At 46.4% G+C, this 27,267-nt stretch overlaps 1 protein-coding gene across 1 annotated transcript in view; it reads left to right on the forward strand.

The window, feature by feature from the left end:
- LOC141060642 (dynein axonemal heavy chain 3-like) overlaps window positions 1-27,267 on the forward strand; it is a 2,648,786-nt gene that overhangs the window by 2,377,087 nt on the left and 244,432 nt on the right. Inside the window, exon 70 of the mRNA XM_073556958.1 lies at window positions 3,491-3,669. Coding sequence (XP_073413059.1) covers window positions 3,491-3,669 — 179 coding nt within the window. The remainder of the gene's footprint in view (window positions 1-3,490; window positions 3,670-27,267) is intronic.

Here is a 27,267-nt window from a genome sequence, read left to right on the forward strand (position 1 = left end):
TGTGTTTTCTCTGATGAGTTCATCCCTCATTTCCTGAGATATAAGAGCCCAGTCAAATAGAGACGTTGATGGAAAATAATAAGAAATCAGAACGGCTGCATGAAAATATCCATAACTGTACTTTACACATTGTGCGCTTTAGATGTCAATATCTCCTGGCGTGATATGATCTATAATACCTGAGAATAGCGCAGTATGCAACGTTATTATTAATGCAATCAAACATACCCAAACTCCAACAGACTCAGTTAACGGGGTTCCTCAGTGTCCATCACAAAACATAAAAGCGTCATTGATCCTTTATGAACGAAAGCTAAGACGCTGGTATCAACCAAGCTTTATATAGGGCCTTGACAAATCTTGTTAAAAATTGTATTATTACAACTAGAAATGTATATTTTCTATTTGTTAAAACATGATCGCATTTAAAACACCAATCCAGCGTTTTTTGTTTTTTTTTCAGTGCCGGCGTGGCACTTTAAATGTAAGCCCCCTGCCTTGGTCATACACTCACCCTCCAGCATCTTCACCGTTTTTCAGCACTGCCCATGCCCTCTTATGACAGTAGCTTTTGACTGTCCGGAAGTCAGAAGTAGAGATGAGCAAATTTGTTTGGATTCGGCTCCGTATACTATCTGAATCGAGTATTGTTTTTGCAATATTCATCAAACACAGCCGAACGTCATTAGAGTCAATGGGAGTAGAAATTACCGAATATGTTCGGAGCCTATCATAAGACATACATTTGACACGAGAAGTGTTCAAATATGGCACGAATAAGTCAAAGTCAGATTCGGGGACAAAAACGGAACAAATTTGCTCATCTCCAGTCAGAAGCTACGTCACAAGCTCGCACAAGTCTATGAGAGCTACAAAGAAGCTCCCATAGAGATCTATTGACCGACTGGAGTGGAAGCGAGAACTGATGAAAACGCCAGAAGGTGACTATGTGACAGAAGGCAGGGAAATTACATTTAAAGCACCACTCCAGCGGTGCAATAGAAAAAAAATTCTATACTGGTGCTTTAAATCTAATTTTACAGTTTATACATACTGCACATATAATCACTAGAAGTTGAGAATTATAAAGTTATAATTAAAGGGGTAGTCCTATCTCCAAGCTCCTATCCCAATATGTAGCAGGTGTAATAGTAATAATATTATCAAATACCTCCAATTTGAAATTTAGTGTAGTTCTTCAGAAACGCTATGTCCCTTAGCTCATGTAGGACATTGCAGTAGCTTAGGGATCCATGGTTACAATTGCTAACAACCACTAAGACCTGTCTAGATAACTAACTTACTATATGACTGGTCATTACCATGGTGACCTAAGCTACTGCAATGGGGTGAGTGACATAGCAAATCTGAAGAACTATACTACATTGCTAATTGGAGGTATTTGCTATTACTATTATGATATTTTTTATTGTTATTATTATTATTATTCCTACTACATATTGGGATAGGATCTTGAAGATAGGAATATCCCTTTAACTGTATTGTACTGATCTTGACTTACAGCCTGATTCACAACCCAGAGCTGCATTCACTAGTTGGCTAACCCTTGAAACAGTTGACAAGAGACACAATATTAGTTATTCTTACTTTAGATTACTGTTAATATTATAGCTCAGAATGTAAAACACTTAAAGGGATTTTCCTACATACAAAGTTCACTTTAATCAACAGATCTTGGAATAAAAACAAGTTCCACAATTGGATGTGTTTAAATAAAATATCCTTGTGCTCAGATAGTCTTATATATGTGCTCCTGCTGTGTACTGTGGAATGGCTGTATGACTGTGCAGGAACATGGTCTGATCATACCACATCCCCTAGGCAGGGGAGGAAGCAAAAAAATATACAGACATAGTGTGGCATTCTCATGTGGTGTATGGCTGAGGGTTGTACTCCTGACAGGATATGATGTATCTTACAGTGGCCAAGCTTTCTGTCAGGAGAAGAGTCTTTCCTTCTCAAATTTCACACACAGGAAACTCCACAATACAATGGTTGTACAGTAACTGCCTCTAGGCAGAAGATGTTGATGGTGGTAGTAGTTGGTGCATTTGAGCCCCAGCCATGAAGCAGCCATAAGAATTGGAAACAGAAGTCTTTTTACTGAAGGTAATGGTAAAAATGATTTACAAACAGTAGTAAACTCCAATGAAGGACAGAAGTTTGCTATCAAAACTTAGTCCCTAATCCAGAGGTGCTTTCACCAATCAATTCTTTACTGCAAGCATCATAGAAGACATGTGATGCAATTTTCAAGTGCAAATTGTACAGACTGTGGGAACCCTGTGTCACAAACAGTGCCTTCCTCCTTCCCACCAGTCCCGTAATGAAAGCACAGACAGGCCTAGATGGGTTGAAAAGGTATAATACAGGCTGTACTCAGTCTCAGAGCAAGAAAAATAATGCAGTGTGCTTACAATTTATGTAAAGAATGCCTGTCACTTGCTAAAAAAAGTACCCTAAACTAAACCCTAAACTTACCCTAAATTAAGCATTAATACAGTATAAGGCATACCATACAATACAATACAATATGGTAACACAAATAATATGGCAGTACCAATGGACAGGAGGTAATACACCGTAGTGTAGCAGTACCAAAGCATAATAATATCTGTACAACATTTACAATATATATTAATATTAGAACTCCTTAAAGGGGAGGTGGCATTAAAAGGGATATTCTACTCAATCCCCTACACATCCCCAAATAAAAAATTAAGAAATGCCCAGTTGCATTGTAAACCATGATTTCACATATTGCACTCCAGAAGAAGCAAATGTGAATATGTGGAGTGACACAGCGCAAGACTGAAAAGAGATGCAGACTCAAGGGAGGTGACATTTTTATAAGGTATTTCATACAACTTTTTTAAATGAGTGACAGGTCACCTTTAAAGGGAACACTAAAAACACTATTTAACTACTGATATTGGGATAATTTGCAGGTAAATAGTGTTAAAATCATGCCTGGCTACCTTCCTGAAAGAGAGGCTACAGGGAGAAAATGGAGTTATATTCTCTCTGCAGCTACTCTATTAAAGTCATAAGGGCAGTGCATGGAGTAGTTAGTCACCGCTCACTATACAGTAAGCTCACTGTAATCGCTTACTGGCACTTTTAATTGACAAACTGCACCTCCACACTAGAAGTGAGCAGCCGACACATGGATTATATAAGATCATTTTCTCCCTGTAGCTGCTGCTCCAGTAATGCAGCATGATTTAGATGCTATTTATATGCAGATTATCCCAATATCAGTAGGTAAATAACATTTATGTACATGACAGATTCCCTTAAAAATTAAATTGTTTTTTTATCAGTATATAAACTGCAAAATTACATTCAAATGTGAAAATATAAATTGTATTTAATTGTGGTAATGTTTCATTAGATATACTCAGTTTTCCGAACTTTTGTGTATGCTAGAGATAAAATACTAACCAGATGACATTTTTGTCCTGAACAGGTTGCTAACCACTCCAGTGCCATATTCTTTGTCATCTCAGACCTGGCTTATATTGACTCAATGTATCAGTATTCCTTGGCTTGGTTTATAAACTTGTATGTGAATGCTATAAAGAAAAGTGAAACATCTCCAAATCTGCAGGAAAGAACACAAAAATTAAATGACTACTTTACACACAGGTATGATCAACGTCAATGAATGTGCTAATGTTTATCACAAAAGCAAGAAACCATGGAGTATGTAAGGGATCTCAGTTTTGCAGAATTTTTCAATACTAGTAAATATGAATTGTGTATGTGGACCGACAAATTCTCTAATTTCTCCAGGCATGTTCATCTGCTTTTTTGCCACTTAATGGTAGTTGTGCAGTAGTGTTTATCACCCATAAGCTATAATATAATTTGTTTAATATATATGTCGTGGCATTTATGTTAAACAGATGCCATTATAGCTTCTGGGTGATTGATGCTACTATTCAGCTTCCATCATAGACATCTGGCACCCATAGGCTACTGCCATGTAAAAATAGTTATCTAGGTTTTTACTAGACACTACAGGATAGAATAACAAAACCTACTACACCAATCCATACTTATCTATTGGCCCCAGACCCCAATAAGCATATTTATTTTGTCCATCATGAGGTTCTGCTAGGCATAAACAAAATATCATGGTGAAAATGGGGCTCAAGGAATAAAAAATGATTTGATATCAGATTAAGTTAAAGGGAATTTGTCAGCAGGTTTTTGCTATTTAGTCTAAGAGCAGCAAAATGTAGGGGCAAAGAACCTGATTCCAGTGATGTGTCACTTATTAGGCTGTGTGTTGTAGTTTCAATACAATCAGTGTTTTTGTCAGCAGGAGATTATCACTAGAGGACTAGGTGTCCAGTGCTAACCAGTCCAACTAATCTGTGTAACTATGACCACCTACTGATTGGCAGCTTGTTGACAATATACAGTGTACACAGGAAGCTGCCAATTTGTAGGCAGGGTTATACAGAGCTCAGCATTCTAACTAATACTACATGTACACAGAGAAAACAAGGTGTGATTTAGCGATCACTGGAGGGTTTGGGTACACTCACTTGGTAGAGAATTTGAAGACACGGCAACAGTTTCATAATTAAAACAAGTATATCTCTGGTTTATTGCTTCATCAATGTCACGTGCCCTGTCCTGTGTGACACGGCCAGAAGGCCGGTATCTAATACAACAGGACACGGCACGTGTAAATGTCCAGTGTGACGCGGCCTGCAGGCCGGTAACTAATACAACCAGACACAGGGGATAGGGAAACATTTACAATGGTGGGCCCTGCGATAGGGAACGGGGGACGTGGAGACCTCCTGCACTCCCCTGAGTCAATGTCCCTAGCGCTCCTAACGTTCCCTATGCCGGTTCGGCACCGGGCACCGCTCAGGATACCTGTTGCCCTAGCACACCCTACACCTATCCCTTGCTAGGGAGCTGGGTGGTGCAGGCACTGGCCCCACCACTGTACTAACACCAACATGAGGAAAAGTGACAAACAGGGAAACACTTAGCTTTGCTCTGATGCACTTGCTCCAGGCAACAGAGTCCAACACCTGAGTGCATCTTCCTCCCACCATGTCCAACACCTGGGTGCAGCTGTCCAGCAACGGAGTCCAGCACCTGAGTGCAGCTTCCAGCAAAAGAGTCCAGCAACTGAGTGCAGCTCTACACCATAGCTTCCACTCCACCAAGCTTTGCAAAAATTCTTCCCTGACACCATAGCTGCAACTCCACCATGCTTTACATGAACTCCTCGCTGACACCATAGAGACAACAGAGTCCAACTCCTGAGTGCATCTTCCTCCCACCGTGTCCAGCACCTGAGTGCAGCTGTCCAGCAACAGAGTCCAGCACCTGAGTGCAGCTGTCCAGCAACAGAGTCCAGCACCTGAGTGCAGCTGTCCAGCAACAGAGTCCAGCACCTGAGTGCAGCTGTCCAGCAACAGAGTCCAGCACCTGAGTGCAGCTTCCAGCAAAAGAGTCCAGCAACTGAGTGCAGCTCTACACCATAGCTGCCACTCCACCATGCTTTACACAAACTCCTCACTGACACCAAAGCTGCCCCTCCACCATGCTTTACACGAACTCCTCACTGACACCATAGCTGCCACTCCAGGACTCTCCTCAGCTCCTTCCTTCCCCCAGCATGGTTGAAAAAGACCTTCAATATCACCAACGCTGATTGCAACACCTGAGACTCTTTTATAGCAGAGCCATCAATCACACCTGTATTCTAATCATGTGCACTAAACTAAAGAAACAGAGTGCAATGACGCTCATCACCACCGGGGCAAACTAGAACTGAAAACACCAGTGCAATGACCATACTGGCCACCGGGGCAAAAACACCTTTAGCACAGCTAAAGGAAAAAAAAAGGTTACTTGAACATTTAATCTGTCAGATCCAACCTGGATCATGACAATCATATACCACTGTAGGCTATGTAACCATCACCAACCTGACATATAGTCCATTTCAACTGCGGTTACGTCCACACAGCTCCATAACTGACCTCTGTCAGTGCAAACAATTCCCCAGACTCTGGGTTACCTGCTAAACAGATGCTCAGCTTTTACCAGCATGGACTCATATAGGTCCTGTCAGTAGTTCTGATCCTCAGTGCTCCCTGGACTTTCAGGAGCTCCTGCCAGCTCCAGTCTTGCACATGGCCATCTCCGTATGTGGTGCAACCAGGAGAACATATAGGACCTTCATTATGTCACAGGAGCACACCCCCTGGGAGGTATGTAGTTAACCAGTCCCTCCCATCACTTTCTGGTTAACCCTTAAATCCAGCCCTTTACTAAAATACAGGTTTGTGGGACTATAAGACCCCGCAACCTGTCCTGGATTCAGATTCCCGCAGACCTCTGTCTTTGGGATACATACCTGTCTCTCAGTAGATCACTAGTTGGTGCATTACATACTCTCCCCCTCTGTACAAACCAGTGGGGATGAACACATGACCACAGTCCAGGGCCCCAAGAAAAAACATCCCTATCGTCTCGAGCTACCAATCAAGGGGACCCCCCTCCATCTACTATAAGCATTGGCTCCTGGAAACTGATCCTTTAGAGAGCTACCATTTGCCACTGTTCTCTCACCATGCCGAGTTGTGACTTGGTTAGATCTCCACCACCCCGGTGGTCAATACAGCAGTGGGATTCCCTTCCCTCTGTATCTACAGTCAGGTCCAACATGGTATTGTCGCATATACTATTAGGTCTCTTGTCTATGACCCTCAGCATTGGTTTAACAGGGAATTCCCTACCTCTCAACATAGTATGCCCACTATCCTCAGGACATCTCCGGGAAACTCTCAGATGGAGTTTTCCTCCATCGCCTAGAGACCCGTTGCACCAACTGTCTCTAGCTTCTGCTGTGGCCCATCTATTACTTGGAGGACCTCTACTTCTTTAGGTACAATGCTTTAAAGATGACTTCCCTCTTTGGAAGTAATGCTGTCTCTCAATCCTCGCTCTTTCCAGCCTTAACTGCTGTAGTTCTTTGAGGTAAGACACCCTATACGTGAGGAGAATCCGCATATTGCCAAGACCCTCCCCTGTCCTGACCATGAGGAACGTTACCATACCCACTTCCCTGGGTATCTAGTCTTTGGGAATTCTCACTCTCGTCACTCCAGACTTATTTACCATCTCCTGTATGAGTTGTCCGTTTTGTCCCGATGACTTCTCTCAGCAGAGTACTAGGCACCTGGACAACATCTTCCAGTAGATTCCGAGCTTTCCTCATAATCTGCTGTCGCCTAGCAGCTTTTTTGTTCTTCCACCGGATCAACAGCTTCATGCGAACACACCTCCAGTGCATGTCCCTCAGGATAGCCACTCGATCCACCGTGACTTCAGATGTGGACAGAACCATGAGGTGTTTAGCGTCTTGGGACCAGTACACCCTAGAGGCTTCCAAGGCCTTCTTAAAGTTGTCATGCACCGACTCTCTGGCACACTCTTCTCTCAGGTCTTCCAGAACCTCTACAAGGCATTGAACAAGGGAGTCTCACCCTTGTCCACTGCACCGAGATGATCACCTGGCTAAGTTTTCGGTACCTCCTTCAGGCCTCACTTCTTTGGTGGCTTCATCCATTTCTGCATCCTCGGCCTTCACCTGGGTTTCAGCAATGGCAGTTTCAGCCTTCTCATGGGTCTCAGCTGTGACACCTTCAAATGTTTTTCTCCCTCCAACTCTTCACTCTCAGGGTCTTTGGAGTCTTTGACCTTCTCCACTTCTTCACCCATGATGCTGTTTTTGTTTCCAGCCTCCCTAGAGGTGGATCCACCATTGATCTGCTACTTCTGAGCATCACAGACTCCTGCTCCATCAGCACTTTCCAGGATTTCTTCTCTCATAGCACCATCAACTGACCACCCATCATCAACAAGTCACTTGGATCACTTCTTTGTGGCCCTTGCTCCTTCGGCGTTGGGAGTATTTGCCATCCTTGTTAGGCCCTTTCTTACTGTACTCCCTTTGTTTTGTAGAGTCCCTGTCATCCCCGGAGTCTGTGCCCCCCCCCACAGTATAGTGAAGCCTCAAGTTGCTCTATAACTGGGTGTCAGCTCCCCTCTTTTTAGCTTCCTCATCACTCTCAGTCATACTGTGGTACACTTCAGTTGACGGTAGGTCAGAACGTTGGGCAGACGCATACCATCCTCTGATCACCCCCACGTCTGAACTGTCAATTTTGGGAGGTGTTACTGCCGTAATGTACCCAACCCCATCAGCATAGAGCCCTTCATCCTCTTACTGAAGAGGAGCTCCCTTCTCCCACAAACACGTGAGCAGCCTAGAGTCCTGCACTGGCAGGATACAGCAAACTGGGGCTTTGCTGTATCCTGCCAGTGCATTAGTCAGGGTTTGGTGAGTTGCCTAACAATTTGTTCGTTTTTTGTAAATTTTTGGAAAATTTATTTTTTCTTGTGTTCGCCATTTAGCTTCAGTGTTAGGGACTCACAATATCTGGGGACCCTTGACGATGGGTTGTGAGCTTATCTGCTTTGGCCAAAATAGTAACCAATACCCCATATTTTTTATCATTTATCTTTTTGCACTTTTTATCATTTCCACAGGATGCAGCTTAGCCCTTCATGTTGGCTTGGTATTTGGTGTGATGCATGTATACAGTGCTGAGCGGCCCGCCTATTTTGGCGTCATTGATAGGCTGCTCAGACACTATGCATCACACTTATCAGTGTGACTTATGTCTTATGCAAGCCTTATTAGTGTGCATTTCCCACTAGGCAGCCAGACCCTGATGGGTTAACTGGCTGTCTTTATCAGTGGAATGCACCTGTGCTGCCCCAGCCTTTATCACTGGAGCTTTGCTGTATCCTGCCAGTGCATTAGTCAGGGTTTGGTGAGTTGCCTAACAATTTGTTCGTTTTTTGTAAATTTTTGGAAAATTTATTTTTTCTTGTGTTCGCCATTTAGCTTCAGTGTTAGGGACTCACAATATCTGGGGACCCTTGACGATGGGTTGTGAGCTTATCTGCTTTGGCCAAAATAGTAACCAATACCCCATATTTTTTATCATTTATTTTTTTGCACTTTTTATCATTTCCACAGGATGCAGCTTAGCCCTTCATGTTGGCTTGGTATTTGGTGTGATGCATGTATACAGTGCTGAGCGGCCCGCCTATTTTGGCGTCATTGATAGGCTGCTCAGACACTATGCATCACACTTATCAGTGTGACTTATGTCTTATGCAAGCCTTATTAGTGTGCATTTCCCACTAGGCAGCCAGACCCTGATGGGTTAACTGGCTGTCTTTATCAGTGGAATGCACCTGTGCTGCCCCAGCCTTTATCACTGGGGCTTTGCTGTATCCTGCCAGTGCATTAGTCAGGGTTTGGTGAGTTGCCTAACAATTTGTTCGTTTTTTGTAAATTTTTGGAAAATTTATTTTTTCTTGTGTTCGCCAGCCTAGAGTCCTGGCCTACTATCACCGGATAGGATAAGTTCGGGACTACAGTGACGTCATGGGTTGCAATGTCATTGGCCGTCTCAAGGATCACCCTGGACACCAGATAGTTTCTAATGCCCCCATGGATGCAGGTGACCCCGATCTTCCATTTGGGTATCTCAAATATATTTGAGCAGCCCCCACTAAAGTCATTGAGCTCCCAGAATCCACCAGTCCGACCACGCCCTCTGCGTTCATCTGAAGGGCACACTCATGTAGTCTCTTGCTAGGTGGATAGTTCATATGGTAGACAGGGCACACATAATATCATTGTTCCCAGCCATAGTCCATCTGTGACAACCTTTTGATGACTTTAGGATGCTCCGCCCTCTTTTGGGCCATTATCCCCTTAGGGTTACCACCCCCTTTAACTCCACCCCCTTTTGGGTAAATACCCCCTTTTGGGATACAGCCCCCTTTTGTGACTCCACCCCTTTTGGGCAACTACCCCCTTTTGGGATACCACCCCTTTTGGGCAACTATCCCATTTTGGGATACCGCCAACCTTTTTGGACTCTGTGCCGTTTGTGCAACTACCCCCTTCTGGGATACAGCCCTCTTTTGGGACTCTTGCGGATGCCCATGGATCACAGAGTGATAGAACTCCTCGAGAGTGTCACTGCAAACCACTTCACACGAGGCTGTTTCGCCTTCCGCGGCTGTCGCTGGACCTCCTTGGATTGCACATCAATCCACACCAGGCACTTTGCACAGCTCCTGCTATGGTCGCTCTTGGTCCTGCCACTCTTCTCCAAGCCACAGCAAACCTGGGTTGAGGGTGTTGAAACCTTTGTAACACCACCGAGTTACCGCCAGAAGCTTTAATGTTTGTGGCCTGCAGAGCCACAACCAGCATGTGCTGTTGCAGTGGTATTGTTGTCCCTAGCAACCAGGCTGCACTGCTGCAGAATCCAGAAGACGTGCACCTCATCCATTGGCCCCAGCAACCGAGTTTGTAGGCCTCCTCCGTTGCCCCTAGCAACAAGGCTACAAGAATGCTCGCATTCTCCACCACATGTGACATAGCGATCACTAGAGGGTTGGGGTACACTCACTTTGCAGCGATATTTGAACACATGGCAACAGTTTTTTAATTAAAACAAGTCCATCTCCATTTTATTACATCATTATAAATTACTGTAGGCCATGTAATCATCACCAACCTGACATATAGACCATTTTAACTACAGTTACATCTGCACAGTTCCATAACTGACTCCTGTCAGTGCACACAATTCCTCAGGCTCTGGGTTACCTGCTAAACAGATGCTCAGGTTTTCCCAGCATGGATTCATATACGTCCTGTCAGCAGTTCCGACCCTCAGTGCTTACGGGACTCTCAGTAGCTCCAACCAAATCCAGTCTCACACATGGCCATCTCCCCACGTGGTGCAACCAGGAAAACATATAGGACCTTTGTGACATCACAGGAGCACACCCCCTGGGAGGTATGTGGGACTAGAAAAACCAGCAACCTGTCCTGGATTCAGATCACCACAGACCTCTGTCTGTGCAATACATACCTGTCTCTCAATAGATCACTAGTTGGTACATCACAAAGGATTCTATCAAAACTGCACCAAACAGTTCAGTAAGGAATACATTGCTGGAATCAGACTATCTGCCCTTACATTATGCTGCTGTCAGGTTTCATAGTTAACATTTGCTGACAGATTACCTTTACATAAGAGTATAACAGTTAGGTCCAGAAATATTTGGACAGTAACACGAGTTTTGAAATTTTAGCTGTTTATCAAAACATATTCAAGATACACTTATATAATCAATATGGGCTTAAAGTGTAGACTCTAAGCTTTAATTTGAGGGTATTCACATCCTAAGTAAAGTAATGGTTTAGTAATTAGTTATTTAATGTGTAGCTGCCTCTTTGTCAAGGAACCAAAATTAATTGGGCACATATCTCAAAAGCTCTTTAATGTGCTGAATTAGGCTATTTCCTGATTAATCTATCAATAATTAAGCAGGCAAAAGGTGTGGAGCTGATTCTAGGTGTGGCTTTAGCATTTTGAAGCTGTAGCTGTGAACCCACAACATGCGGTCAAAGGAGCCTTCAAGAAATCCATCAGAGAGGTAGCAGACATGTTAGGAATGGCCAAATCAACAGTTTAGTACATTCTGCATAAAAAAGAGCACACTCAAAAATTCCTGGAAATCCATGGAAGACAAATGTGGTAGATGATCCTTAGACGGTGAAGAAAACCCCTTCACTAATTCCACCCAAGTGAAGAACATTCTCTAGGAAGTAGGTCTTTCAGTATCTAAATCTACCAGAGAAGACTTCATGAGAGCAAATACAGAGAGTTTACCACTTGGTGGAAACCATTAATCAGCCTTAAGCCAGGGTCACAGAAGCGATAATGCTCTCATGCGAGAAAATCGGCTTGATTATGCTAATGACACTCGGCTCAAACTCTGTCAGAGTTTGAGATGAGTGTTAGTTTACTGTGATCAGATTCTCTCGTATGAGAGAATCATATCACAGTAGTGGAGTGGATGGAGAACTTCATTTCTCTATCTTCTCCATTGTCTGTTTCCGCATTAATCGGACTTAACTCAGATAACTTCCCAGTGCAGTCAGATATTTTACATGCATCCATAGACTTGAATGGATGTGTGTGCTCCAATTTGTGTAGTCACTTGCAGCATGCTGTCATTTTTTTCTCATGATGAATTGGCATGAGAAAAAAATAGCAGCTCTACACTGCCTAATAGTACAACATTGGTATATGCTTGTATGAGCAAGCCCTTAATATAGAAAGCCCAGATTAGACTTTGCCAAACAACATCTAAAGAAGCCAGACCAGTTCTGGAAAAGCATTAATTGGACAGATGAAACTAAGATCAACCTGTACCAGAATGATGTGAAGACAAAAGTATTGATAAGGCTTGGAACAACTTATGATTAGTGTTGAGCATTCCGATACCGCAAGTATCGGGTATCGGCCGATATTAGCTGTATCGGAATTCTGATACTTAGTTCCGATACTTTTTTCATATCGAATACCGGAATCGGAAGTTCCCATAATGCTAGGAGCCCGCTCGATTTGATTCAGCCAATGGGGATCCTTAGAAGTGTGGGCACATCCTGTTAGGCATGTAGGCATGTTAACTACTGGCATGGCTGTGATTGGCTGCTGAAATGATGTCATGATGCACTATAAAAAGCGCTGCAGCCGCCATTTCTGGTCACTCTGCTGTGAATTCAGTTAGGGACAGGCTGCTGTTGAAGACTGTGAGGGACAGTTAGAAATAGCGATTCCACAAAACATATAGTGCTTAACCCAGGCTACATAAACCACCACTGTAGCCTGCTTTTCCCTAGCAGCGCTGTTTTCACAGCTGTCTGCAAGGGCTGTGTGAGTGCAGACCCACGCTGTGTAGTGTGTCCTGCAGGCACGTCTGCTTGTAGGCCGGCCAGCGTGTGTCTCTGCCTCATACACATTTTTCTTTTATTGCTGCTTTTTTTTTTTCTCCTGTATAGTGTGCTTCCATACGTATCCATATACGTTGGTTGCAAACACTAAAGGAGTGGACAGCGGAGCCTTTCAGCAGCCTTTCAGTGCTATAGCCCATTTCTCTGCACTGTTTTTGGCTGTCTGATAGGTCTCTCTGTGTGTGAGTGCAGCTCACGTTGCAGTGTGTTCTACAGCCACTGCTAGCTGTAGTCCGCTCAGCGTGCGTCACTGCCTCATACATAGTCCTTTTTTTGCAGCTAATTTAGCCAGATTTTTGCTCCTATATTAGTGTGCTTCCAACCGCATCCATTGTCATTGGTTGGTTGCAAACACTATATAGGATTAGATAGAGGAGCCTTTTTGCTGGCTTGTGCCCTTCAGGGCCAGCCAGGCTAGTATCACCCTATTTTTTGGAGCCTCATCAATTGCATTGTAGGTTAGCTTCCTGCATTGTAATCGCTCCAAAAAGTTTGTGATACTATAGCTTTCAAACTTTGGTCACATCCTTTCCTTTCCCCCCACCCAAAAAAAAGGAAATAAAGTTCACCAAACACTCCACTTTACAGTTGTCTAGGCCACATTAGATCATATTAAAGTGTAGTACACACACTTAGCCAAATTAGTGTTTCTTATACTGGTTAGCAGGTGTTCAGGAATAAGAACACTAAGCCACCCCTTTTTTACTTTTCTGCCTATCTTTATCAGTCTACCAAGATGAAGAAGGCAGGGAGTAAGGCACGTGGTCGTGGCCGTGGAGTTTCAGCAGGGAGAGGACGGGGGGATTCAGCAGGGAGAGGACGTGGGGATTCGGTGTCTGCTGCGGCCACCAGTGACCCAGGATCCCCCACTTTTACCAGGCAACAGTCCTTCATGCGCAGCTTTGTAGGACCTCGCCGTACCCCACTGCTGCGTGACGAACAAATTGAAGCCGTTGTCGGATGGATGGCAGCTAACGCATCCACTTCAATGACTTCCGCATCCTCCCAAGGCCAGAGCACTGAAGAGCAACCATCTGTCTCTTCACCACCTGCCAAATTGCCCAGGCAGTCTGAGAGCCCTGGACAGGAGCCATCTCAATCTTTACTTCTGTTCTCAGAATCTGTTGGCTTGGAAAGAGGTGGCCAGCCAAGCAGCATTCTAGAGCGTGAAGAAGAGGGAGTATGCAGTGATGCGCAACTGCTTTGTCCCTCTGAATCTGAAGAGGCGGGTGGGCCAGTGCCTATTGTCAGCACACCTCAGTGCTCATCTGATGATGATGAGACTCAGTTGCCAATTTCTGGTGCGTACGGTGCTGGCGAGACAACCCAGGACCAGCCGGTGCTTGAAGAGGGGAGTGGAGATGATGAGGTCCTTGACCCATCATGGCGTCAGCCACAGGAAGGTGGTGGGAGCAGCTCTGAGGAAGAGATTCCCCGAACAGCCAAAAGAGGAGGGAGAGGGCGGGGGCAGACTTGGTTGCCTGTAGCCTCCACTTTGGCACCCGTGAGGAGCAATCCTCTTCCAAAACACAAAACGGGCGCTCCCAGGACTTGCAGTGCGTGGTCTTTTTTTGACACAGTTGCAGATGACATTTGCTTTGTCAAATGCAAGCTGTGTCATCAGAAAGTGAAACGAGGGAAAAATGTGAGCAACCTCAATACCACAAATATGTGGAAACATGTGCGTACCAAGCACGAGGTGGAGTTACACAGACACACTGAAGATGTAGGCCAACCTTCAGCAGCACCTACCACCTCTTCAGCTCGTGTTGGGGCCTCTTCCTCCAGCTCACACACAGCTGGTTCGGCTTCCTCACTGGAACGCCATGGAAGAACCACTGCCACTGTTGTCCAGAGACCCAGTGAAATTCCACCCACTGAACCACATTCGCAGTCATCAGCACACTCCCAGGCCACTCACCAGCAATCGGTAGCACAGGCATGGGAGAAAAAGCGGCCATACTCGGCAAACCATCCCCGAGCACTGGCTCTGAATGCCGGCATTGCCAAACTACTGGCCCTTGAGATGCTGTCATTCAGGCTGGTGGAGACTGACACCTGCCCAGCCGCTTTTATTTCAGCAGGCAAGCTGTCCCTGCCCTGCAAAAGCATGTGGAGGGAAAAATTAAAAATGCGCTACTAAATGCCGTCAGTAGCAAGGTCCACCTGACCACCGATGCGTGGACCAGTAGCCATGGACAGGGACGATACCTTTCCCTCACTGCCCATTGGGTCAATGTTGTGGAGCCGGGTACAGATCTGGAGAGTGGCTCTGTACGTATTCTGCCAACTCCAAGGATTGCAGGAATGCAGTCTGTACATATTGAGTCCTCCTCCTAATCTAGTTCCTCGGAATCAGCACTGCGTGAGCCTGTTAGGCCAGATATGAGCACAGGTGTGGCCAAACGTCAACAGGCCGTCCTTAAATTAATTTCTTTGGGGAATCGGAGCCACACAGCACAGGAGCTCTGGAATGCCATCAAGCAGGAGAGCGATGTATGGTTTGTGCCAGCGAATCTCCAGCCAGGTTTGGTAGTGAGTGACAATGGCCGAAATCTAGTGGCAGCTCTGGGCCTAGGCAACCTCACTCACATACCATGTCTGGCACACATGCTCAATTTGGTCGTGCAGAGCTTTCTGAGGGACTATCCGGATCTTGATGCACTGCTGCACAAGGTTCGCCTAGAGTGTGCTCACTTGCGGCGTTCCAGCATGGCAAGATCGCGCATTGCATCTCTGCAACGACGATTCCGCCTGCCAGAACATCGCATCATATGTGACCTCCCCACCAGGTAGAATTCAACGTTACATATGTTGGAGCGGTTGTGTGAGCAGCAGGCAGCAGTAATGGAGTACCAGCTGCATCAGGCGCAAACAAGTCGCACTGTGCGCCGGACACACTTCACCACCACTGAGTGGGCCACTATGAGGGACATCTGCCAAGTTTTGCGTGCCTTCGATGACTCCACGCGGATGGCCAGTGCAGATGATGCATTAATCAGCATGACTGTCCCCCTCATCTGTCTGCTTCAAAAAACCTTACAAGCACTAAGTGAGGAGGTTTTTGAAGAGGTCGAGGATGAGCAGTCAGAAATGCCATCTGCTTCTGGCAAGTCTGCGCAACGTGCTTCCACACAAAGGCCCAGGCAGGGGACACTTAGTGAGGAGGATGACGAGGAGTCAATGGAGGAGGAGGAACACATCTCTCCAGAGGAGGGAGGTACACAAGGCTCTAGTAGTCAGTGTGTACAGCGAGGGTGGGGTGATGCTGAGCAGGCAGAGATGCTGCCTCAAGCTGGGGACAGCGTTTCCGGTCCAGTTGGCAGTCTGCAGCACATGGTTGATTTCATGCTGCAGTGCTTGTTAAATGACCGCCGCATAGCCAACATTTTCCACACGGCTGATTATTGGGTGTACACCCTCCTAGATCCTCGCTACCGGGACAACTTACAAAGCCTCATACCAGAGTTGAACCGGGAGCGAAAAATGCAAGAGTACCAAGAAACACTTATGCAGGCCATCATGTTCTCCATTCCCCCCACAAGTGTTGCTGGTAGTGCTTTTCAAAGCAGCCATGTGGGTAGAGGCAGTGGAGGAAGCTCTGCACAAAGAGGTAGCAGAGGCAGTGCCGCAGGACAAGGCAAGGCCAGTATGGCCCAAATGTGGAAAAGTTTTGTGGGACCGCCACAAACGGCTACACCATCACAGACGGCTCCAGTCAGCAGGAGGCAACATTTCCGTCAGATGGTGACAGACTACTTGTCGTGCCCTGTTAGTGTTCTCCCAGATGGCTGTTCCCCGTTCAAGTATTGGGTCTCTAAGCTGGATACATGGCCAGAGCTTAGCCAGTATGCATTGGAGGTGCTGGCTTGCCCTGCTGCCAGTGTATTATCGGAACGTGTCTTTAGTGCTGCAGGTGGTGTGGTAACAGACCGTCGCACACGACTATCCGCCGATACTGTTGACCGGCTTACTTTTGTGAAAATGAACAAGGCCTGGATCTCACCTGAATTTGCCAGTCCTCTTCCAGAATAAATAATTGGCTGGCAACAGGATCCAGGTCTCCTGTTGTGTTCATGTTTCTATGACCTGAACTTTATTTTCTGGGCTACAGCAACGCTCGTTGTTGCTCAGAAGTGCTGTCCACACAGACAAAACACTCGCTCATGTGTAAGTGGGGTTCGGTAACGTCAGCTGATCCCCTGCTGTGTGTACGGCAAACTCTCCTGCTGCCTACAACTTCTGACTATCTCTGATTTAATATGTCCTCTGATTTGCCCTCTGTCTCCACTCTGTTATGAGTATTTCCTCCGGCCTACAACACCGCCTCTTTCTGCTCTCAAGTGCCGTCTGCACAATCCACACTTGTTCCTGTGGTACCTGGCTCCTGTAACATCTGCTCATCTCCAGAGTTGAGCACGGCAATGTCTCCTGCTTTGTCTACATTCCCACTACTTGTAGTGGAAATGTGGACAGAGCAGGAGACATTGCCTGACTCACCTCTAGGGAGAAGCTGCTGTTACAGAACCCCAGTAACACAGGAACAAGTGTGGGTTGTGCAGACGGCATTTCAGAGCAGCAACTGGCGTGGTTGGAAGCCAGAGGAAATACTCGAAACAGAGTGAAGACAGAGGCCTAATTGGAGTACGTTGACAGTTAGTAGTAGTCTAGAAACAATCGCAAACTGCCACCAAGTAGGCCTCGGCCTACTACCTGATTTTCCCAGGGCTCCGACACCGCCAGTTGGTGCACAGAAGTGCTGTCCGTATAGACAAAACACTCGCTCATGCGTAAGTGGGGTTCGGTAACGTCAGCTGATCCCCTGCTGTGTGTATGGCAAAGTGTCCTGCTCCCTCCACAGTCAAACAACCTCAGATTTACACCTGGCTCCAAGTAGGCCTCGGCCTACTACCTGATTTTCCCTGGGCTCCGACACCGCCAGTTGGTGCTCAGAAGTGCTGTCCGCACAGACAAAACACTCGCTCATGTGTAAGTGGGGTTCGGTATCGTCAGCTGATCCCCTGCTGTGTGTATGGCAAAGTGTCCTGCTCCCTCCACAGTCAAACAACCTCAGATTTACACCTGGCTCCAAGTAGGCCTCGGCCTACTACCTGATTTTCCCTGGGCTCCGACACCGCCAGTTGGTGCTCAGAAGTGCTGTCCGCACAGACAAAACACTCGCTCATGTGTAAGTGGGGTTCGGTAACGTCAGCTGATCCCCTGCTGTGTGTATGGCAAAGTGTGCTGCTCCCTCCACAGTCAAACAACCTCAGATTTACACCTGGCTCCAAGTAGGCCTCGGCCTGCACCCTGGTTCTCCCTGGGCTCCAACAACGCTAGTTGGTGCTCTGAAGTGCTGTCCACACAGAAAAACACACTCGTTCATGTGAAAGTGGGGGTCAGTAATGTCAGCTGATCCCCTGCTGTGTGGAGGGCAAACTGCTGCTGCCTCCAAATTCAAACAACGTCTTATCTTAAACTGCCTCCAAGTAGGCCTCAGCCTACAAAATGACTATCCCTGGGCTCCAACATCGTCAGTTGTTGCTCGGAAGTGCTGTCCACACAGAAAAACACACTCGTTCATGTGAAAGTGGGGTTCGGTAACGTCAGCTGATCCCCTGCTGTGTGGAGGGCAAAGTGTCCTGCTCCCTCCAAAGTCAAACAACCTCAGATTTACACCTGGCTCCAAGTAGGCCTCGGCCTACTACCTGATTTTCCCTGGGCTCCGACACCGCCAGTTGGTGCTCAGAAGTGCTGTCCGCACAGACAAAACACTCGCTCATGTGTAAGTGGGGTTCGGTAACGTCAGCTGATCCCCTGCTGTGTGTATGGCAAAGTGTCCTGCTCCCTCCACAGTCAAACAACCTCAGATTTACACCTGGCTCCAAGTAGGCCTCGGCCTACTACCTGATTTTCCCTGGGCTCCGACACCGCCAGTTGGTGCTCAGAAGTGCTGTCCGCACAGACAAAACACTCGCTCATGTGTAAGTGGGGTTCGGTAACGTCAGCTGATCCCCTGCTGTGTGTATGGCAAAGTGTCCTGCTCCCTCCACAGTCAAACAACCTCAGATTTACACCTGGCTCCAAGTAGGCCTCGGCCTGCACCCTGGTTCTCCCTGGGCTCCAACAACGCTAGTTGGTGCTCGGAAGTGCTGTCCACACAGAAAAACACACTCGTTCATGTGAAAGTGGGGGTCAGTAATGTCAGCTGATCCCCTGCTGTGTGGAGGGCAAACTGCTGCTGCCTCCAAATTCAAACAACGTTTTATCTTAAACTGCCTCCAAGTAGGCCTCAGCCTACAAAATGACTATCCCTGGGCTCCAACATCGTCAGTTGTTGCTCGGAAGTGCTGTCCACACAGAAAAACACACTCGTTCATGTGAAAGTGGGGTTCGGTAACGTCAGCTGATCCCCTGCTGTGTGGAGGGCAAACTGCTGCTGCCTCCAAATTGTAACTACTTCAGATTTAAACATTCTCTGATTTGGCCTCTGTCTCCACTCTGTCTCTAGTATTTCCCCTGACCTCCAACACCGCCAGTTCCTGCTCACAGTTGCCGTCCACGCATTCCACACGTGTTCCTGTGTTACTGGGGTTCTGTAACGTCAGCAGATCCCCCAATGTGTGTCCGCCACTGTCTCCTGCGCTGTCCACCTTTCCACTGCAAGCGGTGGGAATGTGGACAGAGCAGGAGACAGTGGCAGACACACATCAGGGGATCTGCTGACATTACAGAATCCCAGTAACACAGGAACACGTGTGGATTGGGCAGACGGCTGCTGTACGCATAAACTGGCGGTGTTGGTGGTCACGTGAAATCCTGGAAACAGAGTGGAGACAGATGCCTAATTGGAGCACGTTGACAGTCTGTTGTAGCCTACAAACAATCTAAAACTACCACCAAGTAGACCTCGGCCTACACCATGATTGTCCCTGGGCTCCAACAACGCCAGTTGGTGCTCGGCAGTGTCTTTGGCACGGGTACTCCCTGTTGCCCAGCCTGGTTCCAGCACGCCTGCTGTTTCCGGGTAGTGTCAAGGTCACTATGCCACCAATCCGTTGTCCTGTCGTCTTGCGGCCGGGTTAGCCGACTCTACGGTGCCTGCAGTTTAGGTGACTCCTATGTGGGCTGCGGGAACTGGCACTGAAGGCTGGATCCGTAGTGCCAATGGGACATGGACCCCCTGTAGGACTGTGGGTTTCAGTAACTGCGGCCGGCTTGCGGCCTGGCTACTTTGCTTTGAATGGGTACCTTCTGCTACCCACCCGGGTTCCAGCACTGTCTGCTAGTTCTCGCCAGAGCATTTGGCCTAGGTGCCTCCATCTCGGTATCCGAGGTCCAGCACCGTCAGCTGGTCCTTGGTAGTGCTTTCTAGCACAGGTACCTCCTGCCTAGTAACCGTGGTCCAGCACCGTCAGCTGTTCCTCGGTAGTGCCATTGGCTCTTGTAGCTTTTGCTACCCATCTGGGTTCCAGCACCGTCAGCTGGTTCTCGGCAGTGTCTTTGGCACGGGTACTCCCTGTTTCCCAGCCTGGTTCCAGCACGCCTGCTGTTTCCGGGTAGTGTCAAGGTCACTATGCCACCAATCCGTTGTCCTGTCGTCTTGCGGCCGGGTTAGCCGACTCTACGGTGCCTGCAGTTTAGGTGACTCCTATGTGGGCTGCGGGAACTGGCACTGAAGGCTGGATCCGTAGTGCCAATGGGACATGGACCCCCTGTAGGACTGTGGGTTTCGGTAACTGCGGCCGGCTTGCGGCCTGGCTACTTTGCTTTGAATGGGTACCTTCTGCTACCCACCCGGGTTCCAGCACTGTCTGCTGGTTCTCGCCACAGCCTTTGGCCTAGGTGCCTCCATCTCGGTATCCGAGGTCCAGCACCGTCAGCTGGTCCTTGGTAGTGCTTTTTAGCACAGGTACCTTCTGCTTAGTAACCGTGATCCAGCACCGTCAGTTGGTCCTCAGTAGTGCCATTGGCTCTTGTTCCTTCTGCTACCCATCCGGGTGCCAGCACTGTCTGCTGGTTCTCGCCACAGCCTTTGGCCTAGGTGCCTCCATCTCGGTATCCGAGGTCCAGCACCGTCAGCTGGTCCTTGGTAGTGCTTTTTAGCACAGGTACCTTCTGCTTAGTAACCGTGGTCCAGCACTGTCAGTTGGTCCTCAGAAGTGCCATTGGCTCTTGTTCCTTCTGCTACCCATCCGGGTGCCAGCACTGTCTGCTGGTTCTCGCCACAGCCTTTGGCCTAGGTGCCTCCATCTCGGTATCCGAGGTCCAGCACCGTCAGCTGGTCCTTGGTAGTGCTTTTTAGCACAGGTACCTTCTGCTTAGTAACCGTGGTCCAGCACCGTCAGTTGGTCCTCAGAAGTGCCATTGGCTCTTGTTCCTTCTGCTACCCATCCGGGTGCCAGCACTGTCTGCTGGTTCTCGCCACAGCCTTTGGCCTAGGTGCCTCCATCTCGGTATCCGAGGTCCAGCACCGTCAGCTGGTCCTTGGTAGTGCTTTTTAGCACAGGTACCTTCTGCTTAGTAACCGTGGTCCAGCACCATCAGTTGGTCCTCAGAAGTGCCATTGGCTCTTGTTCCTTCTGCTACCCATCCGGGTGCCAGCACTGTCTGCTGGTTCTCGCCACAGCCTTTGGCCTAGGTGCCTCCATCTCGGTATCCGAGGTCCAGCACCGTCAGCTGGTCCTTGGTAGTGCTTTTTAGCACAGGTACCTTCTGCTTAGTAACCGTGGTCCAGCACCGTCAGTTGGTCCTCAGTAGTGCCATTGGCTCTTGTTCCTTCTGCTACCCATCCGGGTGCCAGCACTGTCTGCTGGTTCTCGCCACAGCCTTTGGCCTAGGTGCCTCCATCTCGGTATCCGAGGTCCAGCACCGTCAGCTGGTCCTTGGTAGTGCTTTTTAGCACAGGTACCTTCTGCTTAGTAACCATGGTCCAGCACTGTCAGTTGGTCCTCAGAAGTGCCATTGGCTCTTGTTCCTTCTGCTACCCATCCGGGTGCCAGCACTGTCTGCTGGTTCTCGCCACAGCCTTTGGCCTAGGTGCCTCCATCTCGGTATCCGAGGTCCAGCACCGTCAGCTGGTCCTTGGTAGTGCTTTTTAGCACAGGTACCTTCTGCTTAGTAACCGTGGTCCAGCACCGTCAGTTGGTCCTCGGTAGTGCCATTGGCTCTTGTTCCTTCTGCTACCCATCCGGGTGCCAGCACTGTCTGCTGGTTCTCGCCACAGCCTTTGGCCTAGGTGCCTCCATCTCAGTATCCGAGGTCCAGCACCATCAGCTGGTCCTTGGTAGTGCTTTTTAGCACAGGTACCTTCTGCTTAGTAACCGTTGTCCAGCACCGTCAGTTGGTCCTCGGTAGTGCCATTGGCTCTTGTTCCTTCTGCTACCCATCCGGGTGCCAGCACTGTCTGCTGGTTCTCGCCACAGCCTTTGGCCTAGGTGCCTCCATCTCGGTATCCGAGGTCCAGCACCGTCAACTGGTCCTTGGTAGTGCTTTTTAGCACAGGTACCTTCTGCTTAGTAACCGTGGTCCAGCACCGTCAGTTGGTCCTCAGAAGTGCCATTGGCTCTTGTTCCTTCTGCTACCCATCTGGGTGCCAGCACTGTCTGCTGGTTCTCACCACAGCCTTTGGGCCTAGGTGCCTCCATCTCGGTATCTGAGGTCCAGCACCGTCAGCTGGTCCTTGGTAGTGCTTTTTAGCACAGGTACCTTCTGCTTAGTAACCGTGGTCCAGCACCGTCAGTTGGTCCTCAGAAGTGCCATTGGCTCTTGTTCCTTCTGCTACCCATCCGGGTGCCAGCACTGTCTGCTGGTTCTCGCCACAGCCTTTGGCCTAGGTGCCTCCATCTCGGTATCCGAGGTCCAGCACCGTCAGCTGGTCCTTGGTAGTGCTTTTTAGCACAGGTACCTTCTGCTTAGTAACCGTGGTCCAGCACCGTCAGTTGGTCCTCGGTAGTGCCATTGGCTCTTGTTCCTTCTGCTACCCATCCGGGTGCCAGCACTGTCTGCTGGTTCTCGCCACAGCTTTTGGCCTAGGTGCCTCCATCTCGGTATCCGAGGTCCAGCACCGTCAGCTGGTCCTTGGTAGTGCTTTTTAGCACAGGTACCTTCTGCTTAGTAACCGTGGTCCAGCACCGTCAGTTGGTCCTCGGTAGTGCCATTGGCTCTTGTTCCTTCTGCTACCCATCCGGGTGCCAGCACTGTCTGCTGGTTCTCGCCACAGCCTTTGGCCTAGGTGCCTCCATCTCGGTATCCGAGGTCCAGCACCGTCAGCTGGTCCTTGGTAGTGCTTTTTAGCACAGGTACCTTCTGCTTAGTAACCGTGGTCCAGTACCGTCAGTTGGTCCTCGATAGTGCCATTGGCTCTTGTTCCTTCTGCTACCCATCCGGGTGCCAGCACTGTCTGCTGGTTCTCACCAGAGCCTTTGGCTTAGGTGCCTCCATCTCAGTATCCAGGGTCCAGCACCGTCAGCTGTTCCTCAGTAGTGCCATTGGCTATTGTTCCTCCTGCTGCCACTATGGGTTCCAGTACTGTCAGCTGGTTCTCGCCAGTTTCTCAGCCTTCTTGTACCTTCTGCTACATTTCCAAGATCAAGCTTTTTGAAATTGTCTTTGGTAATCCTTATTGATCTCCATGACGACGACCCTGATGACGACGACCCTGAAGACCACACCAAAGAAGACCAGAAATATGACCCTAAATAATAAGACCAAGAGGACAAAGAACATGAAGACAACCACCAAGATACAGAAGAAAAGACAGAAGAACAAGAAGCAGAAGAAGCAGAAGCAGAAGAACAAAAAGCAGAAGAACATTAAGCATAAGAATAAAAATCAGCATAGAAGAAATCAAAATTATAAGCAGAAGAAGACTAAGCAGTAAATGGGGGTGAGTCCGTTCCTCCTCGTGGTGCCCCTGGAAAATGCCTGCTGCTGCAGGCCAAACTGAACGCGGACAAATCCTGTTGTAAATCTTTAGTGACAGGCCGAACGTAAGGTGTAATCTTATAACTTTTATAGATAAGTACTACAGGAATGCCTGTCACCATAAGAAAATGAAGACAAAGAAGAATAGGAAGAAGATGAAGAAATAGCATATTAAAATTAATAATAGCTGAATAAGAAGAATATGAAGAATGGAAAAAAAAAATAATGGGAAGAAGATGAAGAAGAAGAAGATGAATAAGGTGAAGAAAAAGTTGATGAAAAAAATGCTACTGCTGCGGATCATGAAGGAGAAAGTGTGGGAGAAGTACAAAAGAACGTGAAGAGCATGGAAGTTGTGAAACATACATATCTGACAAAATATAAAAAAGGTTAACATAGTCAATATCTTTTTAACTCCGAACGTACTGAAAAAAAAAATGGAATTAATGCTATGCCATGTGATTTGAATAAACCACTATGCTTTTAATGTCTCCTCCACCTCCCACAATACATTCTACATGATTCTTATTTGTTTTCAATTATGTAGAATTAGCCAACAAGGAAATAAAGGGCTTTTTTTAATTCCGATACCGGAAGTCCCATTGACTTGAATGGGACTTCCGGTATCGGAATCGGCGATACCCGATATTTTTTTTCGTATCGGGCGATACCATCCGATACGATATTTTTGGGTATCGAACGGTATCGCTCAACACTACTTATGATCCAAAGCACACCAAATCCTCTGTAAAAGATGATGGAGATGATGTGCTGGCATGGGCATGTTTGGCTTCTAATAGCACTGGATCACTAGTGTTTATTGACATGACTGAAGACAGAAGCAGCCGGATGAATTCTGAAGTGTGCAGTGTTATACTTCCTTTCTGCTCAGATTCAATCAAATGCAGCAAGCTTGATTGGATGGTGCTTCACAGTACAGATGGACAATGACCCACACCATACTTCAAAAGCAAATCACACATTTTTTATGGCAAAGAAGTGGAATATTCTGCAATGGCCGAGTCAGTCACCAGATGTCAATCTCATCGAGCATGCATTTCATATGCTTAAGACAAAACTTATGGCAGAAAGACCCACAAACAAGCAACAACTGATGTCAACTGCAGTGAAGGCCTGGCAAACATCACAAAGGAGGAAGCCCATAGTTTGGTGACATTCATGGCTTCAAGACTTCAGGTAGTCATTGCCTGCAAAGGATTCTCTACAAAGCATTAATTTGTTCAATTACTTTTGAGCCCCTAAAATGGTTGCAATTCCTAAACGTTTCACAAGATATTTTTTTTCAACCCCTGTAATTAAGCCTGAAAGTCTGCACTTCAATTACATCTCAGTTTAAATCAAGAACAGTGTCATGGTGAACCCAAAATCAAAGATTCAGTCATTGTCCAAATATTTCTAGACCAAACAGTATATACATTCCTCCCCCAAAAAATATTTTCATTTAGAATGAAGCATTTTTTAGGCATCAACACCATTAGTCATGAAAGGGTCAATATTTCCATGCTTGCAGCCAGGAAATTTACAAATCGGGGAATGATTTGTGTATTTTGACATCATGTACTTAATGGTCTTGTATTTAAGAAAACCTACAGTATGTTGTAAAAAAAGTAATTTGTGTGCATCTCAACCGCGTCATTTGCTGTCTTCAATTTTGGTTTGCGTTTGACTGTTGCCAGGGCTGCTTTTACAGGGTCGAGGCAGCCTCCCAATATCATCTTCCTGCTTTACTTACCAATAACTACTGAAAAGGCTGAACACATTTTCTTGTGTTTTCAGGCGTAAAAAAGTCTAATGAGAGAAATTGTTCCCATGGACACTGTCTCTTCAACTCCTGTCATTCTTGAATCTAAAGGGGAAAGCTTTATGGTGTGACAAATGTTTCTTCGCTTTTGTAAAAATAAAGTATATTGTTTTCCAGATGTAATTAAAAAGAAGGAAAACTTTATAATTAAAAAATGTTATATTTTCCCCAACAAAATGCTATGTATATTTCTCAAATCAACCCAAGGCTGAATTCACACAGATCTCAGTTTTTCATACATTTTTATTTTGTGCTTTAATCAGCAATTTTATTTTTATCAAAAATGGTCTAATGTTATTTTACAATCTTAAGAAAATTATTGAAATGCCTACATATAGATATTTTTTGTCTGTTTTTTTGGTGTTTTTGTGGTGTTTCTGAGTTTTGTAGTATTTTTTCTGCATTTTTTGCCGATAAGGCATGCTATTCAAATAAAAAAAACTGCAGAGAAAAAGTATTGATTATATGTAAGTAAATCAAAACATCACCAGAAAAAAAATGACCTGGGGAAAAAAATCAAATTGGAATAGTGTTTTTTTTCAAGCATTGAAACATATTGCTAAAATACAGAATGCAGCATTTCTTAAACTAACACAAGATATAACAATGCAAAAACTAATACTGAACACAATAAAAGTCATTGAGCTGCTATAGGTATCGAGTTCCACTTTTGTACCTTGCCATAGTTTGCTACATCATGATTTTAACAAAAGTCTTTTCTTGCCGGATCTGTTAGAAATAGATGACAATGGATGGTGCATTAACAAATTCGTTGCCCATTGACTCGAATGGTAAAAAAAAAGGGATCTGGCTGAGTGAATAATAGACTAAAAGAATCCAGTTGAGTGAATAACAGACCAAAAAATTGCATATGACCATAGCCTTATTCGGACTAGAGCAATCCATACTAAAAAGGAATTGCATTCTGGCCAATGTTATTCAATGAGGCAGTGCAGATTTTTTTTCTCAGCTGAATTCTCAGCATGAGAAAAAAAATCGCAGCATGCTGAGATTTTGACTCCAAAATGGAATGGGTGCGAGAAAAAAATGGTATGTCATACGGACCACCAGTATGGCATCAGATTTTTACAGATGCATTACAATTCTGTAACATAGGAAACTGTAAATGGTCCTGTAAAGGTTAATTAGCTGCTGAGTAAAAAAAAAAAAAGGATTGCACATGGACAGCACAGGTGAGAAAAAATCTTCCCACTCTTCTGAATGAGAATGGGACGGACCTTTTAGACACTTGTATGACCCCATCCTTTTAGTAAAAACCATATTCATGGTCTGAATAGAATCAAATTTTTTTCTCTCGCCCATCCAATTTCATAGTCAAATTGCGGCATTTCTCATGCGGAATATGGCTGAGAAAAAAAAGCGATCTGCGCTGCCTCATTGAATAACCTTGGTCAGAGTACAATTCTTTTTTTTTATCGGAATACACTAGTCTGATTATACGCTCATGTGAGCGAGACTTACAGGTGAGTCTCAGCAGAAATTCTCCAACCCTACAATCAAAACTTGTGGTTTTTGAAATACTCATGGTTTGCAGAAA

Source organism: Dendrobates tinctorius, unplaced genomic scaffold, assembly GCF_039654945.1.
Source record: "Dendrobates tinctorius isolate UK_male_01 unplaced genomic scaffold, ASM3965494v1 ptg000241l, whole genome shotgun sequence".
Classification (NCBI taxonomy): domain Eukaryota; kingdom Metazoa; phylum Chordata; class Amphibia; order Anura; family Dendrobatidae; genus Dendrobates; species Dendrobates tinctorius.